At 33.9% G+C, this 6,000-nt stretch overlaps 1 protein-coding gene across 2 annotated transcripts in view; it reads left to right on the top strand.

Moving 5' to 3' along the window:
- Window positions 1–3,152: 3,152 nt before the first annotated feature.
- The window catches only part of LOC134275905 (splicing factor, suppressor of white-apricot homolog), a 225,753-nt gene continuing 222,905 nt past the window's right edge, over window positions 3,153–6,000 (top strand). For both annotated transcript variants that reach the window (XM_062758184.1, XM_062758183.1), the window contains exon 1: window positions 3,153–3,365. In XM_062758184.1, coding sequence (XP_062614168.1) covers window positions 3,178–3,365 — 188 coding nt within the window. In that variant the 5' untranslated portion in view covers window positions 3,153–3,177. The remainder of the gene's footprint in view (window positions 3,366–6,000) is intronic.

Raw genomic sequence — 6,000 nt, 5'->3', positions numbered from 1 at the left:
TTCAGTAAAAAAGTTCTAAAAATGTAAATATTTAAATTTTTATGTTATAGATATTTTTCTGTCATTGGATTTCCTAGCATGCAAAACATCAAAACCACAAAAGCCCGGAAAACGATTGCGTTATAGTATACGGACTTTTGTGTGTTAAATTTCTTCCTGGGTCCCAATTTGTTCGCATCATGTAGACAAAATTGAAACTATATTCTTTTTTAATCATATAAATACAATAATTATTGTAAATTATATGTACTTACGTGTAATGGTACATGTATATGTGAACATGCATACCCCCCTCCCACTTTAAAAAAAAATATTAAACAGGAATTTTTGGTGAAAGAATAAAAATTAATCAAAAGGTTACATTGTAAAAATATAACGTTGCACTTGTTGCATCATTTTACGTTTTGTGACGTTATAATCTAATTCTGGTTGTAACGCTGATTGGATTTGATTGGATAAAAAAAATTACTTTATATCGTATAAAATGGGTTGCCTACGTCACGATGACTTGCGTCAAAAACGTATCAATCCGCCTGACGTTACAATCATTCAAATTTTGTACAAACTGAAGTCATTTTGTTAGAACAATCATCTTTTTTTTCTTACATCAAATGAATGAAAATTAAATTATAAGCAATGAATTTAATAGCTACCCATTTTATACGGTATAAACTGAGTTGGAACAGTTTACGCTTTTTTATAAACTGATTCGCGTAAACTGCCCCAACCCAGTTTTGTGACGTCACAATGCGGCTGCACGTGCAATGACCCTCCGGTGAATACGGCCTCAGATCCAGTGAATATAAGAAATAAATAACAAGTTTATAAACTTCAATGGGAATTGAAGTTTATAAACTTGTTATTTATTACTTATATATACATTTGAGACAGACAATTGAATATTTTCGAATTTAAATTATTGCACTAACCGTGCGTCGTAGATTAGGAAAAATGACGCAAGGTGTAAATCGGCTTGCATGGCGGTTACGCTTCGAATGCACTAGGCTAAGGAATCTGTTTCGAAGGGAATATTTTGTGAAAGGCTACTTGTGATCAGTAATAGTGAACAGATTGTTGTCTGGGAATATTTTTATTCGTGAAAAATGATAATCGCTGCTGAAAAGACACAAGAAATACGTCCGAAGTTTGATGATAAAAAGTTGGAGGAATTTCGGTCGCTGGAAAGGGATGGATGGATCCGATGGATTGAGACACTTGTCCGAGCCAGTAAATTTGCAATTTGATTAAAAAAATTCTACGGTTTCAGTAACTAAAGGCATACTTATCGTAAAACACTGATAAACACGGAGACACTGGCGACAACTTTACATTAAACTACGAAAACGCCGAGGTGTTAAGCAGCTGTTCATGGCATGATTGCGATGATATTTTTCGACAGATTACACATTTATCGTGAGTAAAATTTAAAGATAAAATAAAAGTTTATCATTAAGATTTAACCAAAGGTCTTCCCCAAAAAATAAGAATAAACGTTAGAGACTGTGCAGCTGACAAAAGTGAAGAAAAATGTAAACAAACCCTAGGCTCCTAGGCCTACATGTAGTTTTCTCTATGTACACAGGTTGAATCGATAGCCCAAAAACTGTATAAAAAACTTGATGACATTTTAAATAAAATAATTATCATTTTACTTGCTTATTTCTTCATTTTTATACATGAAAAGCAAGTGGAGCAGGTCATTTTATAATTTATGTACCGGTAGATATTATTGCGCCGTGTGATTAGGTCACGTATTGACCTCTGACCTATGACAAACTTCATACAGAATTGAAGATATTTTCTTTCTGTATGTTTATATAATAGAGAGATACCACAAATGTATATATTATACATTTATTGCATGGTAGTGAGGGAAATATGAAGACTTATTCAGCCAAGAAAAATCATAGCCCTCGGGAAATAATGATATTTCTTGGCTGAATAAGTCTTCATGTTTCCCGAACATTCATGCAATGAATTGTTTATTATACCGAAACAGGCAAAACCTTTAAAAAAAGCTTTCAAATTCGGCACTGTCTCAAATTCAGTTTCATTTTTAACGTAAAGTTACTAAAACCCTGGGTCAACACATTATCATCAAATTTGTGACGTAAACCAGGGTATTGTGACGTCTATTACTCTCGGGAGTTTTTTTTAAACGAACTCGGGAAAATACACCAAGTATCCGAAGAGGTGGAATATGATGAAAAGCATGCTGACGGCCGTGAAATATGAAGTTTTACGGCCCGATCACGTGATAACCTAGAACCAATCAGATAACGCGTTGTGTAGAATATTTATAATGAGGTATAATAAGTAGTGTTATGAACTGTTTGCGCTTGTATAGATTATATAGGGACTATAAATAGACTATATAATAAAAGGTTATAATGCGAAAGTGACGCGTTACAACGCGAAATTATGCGTTAATTCGCGAAAGTTACGAGTTATAATGCGAAAGTTTCGCGTTATAACGCGAAAGTTACGCGTTTATTCGCGAAAGTTTCGCGTTATAAAAAAAAACATATCTTTTTAACCTACGAAAATAAACCCAATGGGCTTTCGTTGTTTTCGGACTTTCTCCTTTACAAAGAGGACGTTTTGGGTTTATTGCATGTTTTATACGACAAGTTCAAATCGGCAGACGTTATAAATTTTGAAGCTAGATCTCACCCAACACCGGTAGTAAAAATATGGATAATGATTTAAATCAAGTGTGAACCGAGGCACTCCCTCAAACCCAAGATGGTGAGTGGCGCTCTTTTATCATGTTTACTCTTTTTATATCAATACAGTAAATATGACATTTGTAAAACTTGCTAATTTCAGCGATTTTTTAATTTTTTTATTTTAATGAGGGTATTTAGACACACTAGAAAAGCACATAATACACAAAATACTCCATCCTGAAACCAAGCGCCTCGCTCAATACGGATTTCATTTCACACCCTGTAAATAACTGACAGTAACCCTGTGGGTATTCAGTTAGGCAGGCCGTTGCAAACATTGATAAAAATCTTTCGTTTTTTATGTCTTGATGTGGAAATATAACGTTAAATACCTTTCTATTGCAAGTTTACGTGCACTAAATCTAATTCTACAAAATGATTAAAAAAAACCGAGAGAATCGGGAGTCGGAAGTACTAGTTTTACCGTTGAGAAAAATAGAGAATTACAATGGCTGCCGACTGGCTGAATCCTAGCTTGTGCTTGAATGAAAGAGAGAAACAAACCGATGATAAAGAAGAGTTATTTGTGTTCGGATATGCATGTAAACTCTTTAAGGATGACAAGAGGGCATTATCTATCGACCAGGGATATCATCTTATTCCTTGGATGGGCGACGAAAAACTACAGATAGACAGGTCGGTCTTCAATTCCTGGGAAAATTATCAAGGTTTCGATTTCACTCGCATTATCGCGTATTTATTGTGTAATCATAAAGCAGTTGCCTTTCAGATGATAGAGAATGTTTGAACAGGGTTAACATGTATGTATACCCCATCACTGCCCATGATTAAAGCGGTCCTACTAAACAGAGAACAATTGAGAACTCTAGAGAACCCTTGAGAACTTGAGGTTAATTGGCGAATTCTAAAACCTTTCATGCATTATTTTTACTGAATCAATCATATTCTATACATAAAGTCAATTAGAAAGTTATTTTATAGAAATCCCCCCCCCCCCAGCGTAACAAATTAGGCGGTGAAATATTTTATGACATCCCGATCCCAACTGAATTTCAAAAACGTTTTTTATCGAAATAATTTAACACTTAATTTTATTTTACAATTGTTTTTCACATTATTATGGCATCGAGCTCTAGAGCTGGAATGTCATATAGCTAGCTTCTGATTGCCAAGTTTTACGCAACAGAATGTGTCAGTCTAGAATTCTTTTTAAAACTCACTTGCCGAAGGGCAAGTGATACAATAAATTTCACTTGCCCACCTAAAAAATTCACTTGCCCAACAAAAACATGAAACAATCAAGTTTTAAGATTTTATTGACATTATGTTTATGTATCCTGACATTTACAGGCTAACATTTTCCCCATGGTTCAAATATGTGAATATTTTCCTCCAATTAAAATATTTATGCTATTTTAAAAAAATTAAAAGTCTCTGATATACTACAAATATAAATATGCTATATTGCATTGTATTTTTGATATATATTAAAACACTATATGCTATATTAAATTGTATTTTTAAAGTAAAAATTATTGTTCAGTGGATTATAACATTTATTTTGTCAATTCTAACCTTAATCATTTAAATTTCAAGAGTTATAGCCCTCAAATCACATTCGTATCAATTCTGGGAAATCAGAAGTGTACTGTATTCGGTTTTTAGCTCTTCTGAGCCAAAGGCTCAAAAGACTTAATGCTATGGCCATTTGTGCGGTGTGAGTAAACTTTTTAGAGGGTATGTCTTTTAACCACAAGGAACCCCAAGGAACCACAAGGATACCACAAGGACATCTTATTTAATTTTAATGAGTCTAATTATGGTTTGTATGTGCAATTTTTAGTCATCTGAGTCACACAGGTGACCTATTGCAGTGATTGGGAAGGCCAAAATGGTCAATGGGACTATGGCGCAACTGTCAACATTTTTGATGGGCCATTTCGAAAATGAATGGGCCATCCATATAATCTGAAGGGCCATTTTAAGAAATAACAAAGTGACAAACAAATATGAAATACGGGAGAAAACACGTTTTTAATTAACCAAATCCGATTTTTAACGCATGAAATGCAGTAAACTTTATGGAACTTTCTTAGAATATAACAGACCCGTATTTTGTGTTAAAATTATGACAGTTTTGGAAAGGGAACAGTCTTACCATACAAATGAATGAAGTATTGTACCTCATGTTTACAAGTGCTTCGTTTAACCGGAAGTACTTTTTGACAGGTTTAAACCAATAAATTTGTTGTTTTAAATTGACTGCATTTAAAACGACAATCTCTCACCAGAGGGCGCGCTCCGCTTACGTAAAAACACCCTCTGGTGAGAGATTGTTAAAACAAAAGTAAAACAAGAAAGAAGGTCGTACACAAACTATTTCCAAATAACATCGCTAAAACTTGAATGCGCACCAAATATGGCGCCATGATTGATTGATTTAATGCGCCATTTTTCACTTCAATGCGACTATGGCACATGGCGCAAGCCCTTCCCAATCACTGCTATTGCTATATGTTATTGTCCGACGTTGTGCTTCCTGTCTGTCTGTTTCCTAATCTTTTGAACCATTTCAGCTTCTTTTCTTGAACAGCTTATCCAATTTCAACCAATTTTGGCACAAAGCATCTATAGGTAAAGGGGAGCAAAATTTTCAGATTTCAAAATCTCTTACCCACAGGGCCTGAGGTGTGGGACCAAAACCATCAACTTTAATGAATTTTTAAAAATATTTTTCCTTACTCCTGGGCACCAAGCTGTCAAAATATTGGCATGCTTTTAAAATGCATTTAGTCAACTATAAAATATGTAAAAATTTAAGTTCAAGGGATGAAGTACTCTGGACATGAGGTATTCTATTATTAACGTTTTAAAACTGTACTATTATAGTACATTGCACCAAATAAAAGGAAATTATCTCCTTTTGTCATTCAGTGTGTTTATGGTCATAGCAAGGAATGCTGCTTATTCCATTTTTGTTTTATTACAGAATAAAACATGTTCAAATCAATTAACCTTAATAATGATTAATCACTCGTAATAATGACCAATATAGATGAGTATATATGATAAATAAAATAATTTTATGGGGTGGTTGCTGATTCAATAACCATGCAGACCAACTATTAGTTAATCCATGATCATGCATTTCATTCCTTAAAGGTTTTGGGGATTTAGTTATAATCTCTTTATCTTGTTACAATATATTAGTATCAAGTTGGCCATTCCATGTATCTTTTACAGAGTTGGATTATACTTTTGTATTGAAAGAAGAGACAAGAGGCCTCGGACTTGTGTTGTATACCGACCA

Source organism: Saccostrea cucullata, unplaced genomic scaffold (genome assembly GCF_032062105.1).
Source record: "Saccostrea cucullata isolate Sc308-1 unplaced genomic scaffold, CSIRO_AGI_Scuc_v1 ctg539, whole genome shotgun sequence".
Classification (NCBI taxonomy): Eukaryota; Metazoa; Mollusca; class Bivalvia; order Ostreida; family Ostreidae; genus Saccostrea; species Saccostrea cuccullata.
The sequence above is the reverse complement of the archived record's forward strand: the minus strand, read 5'-3'. Positions and strand labels throughout refer to the sequence as shown.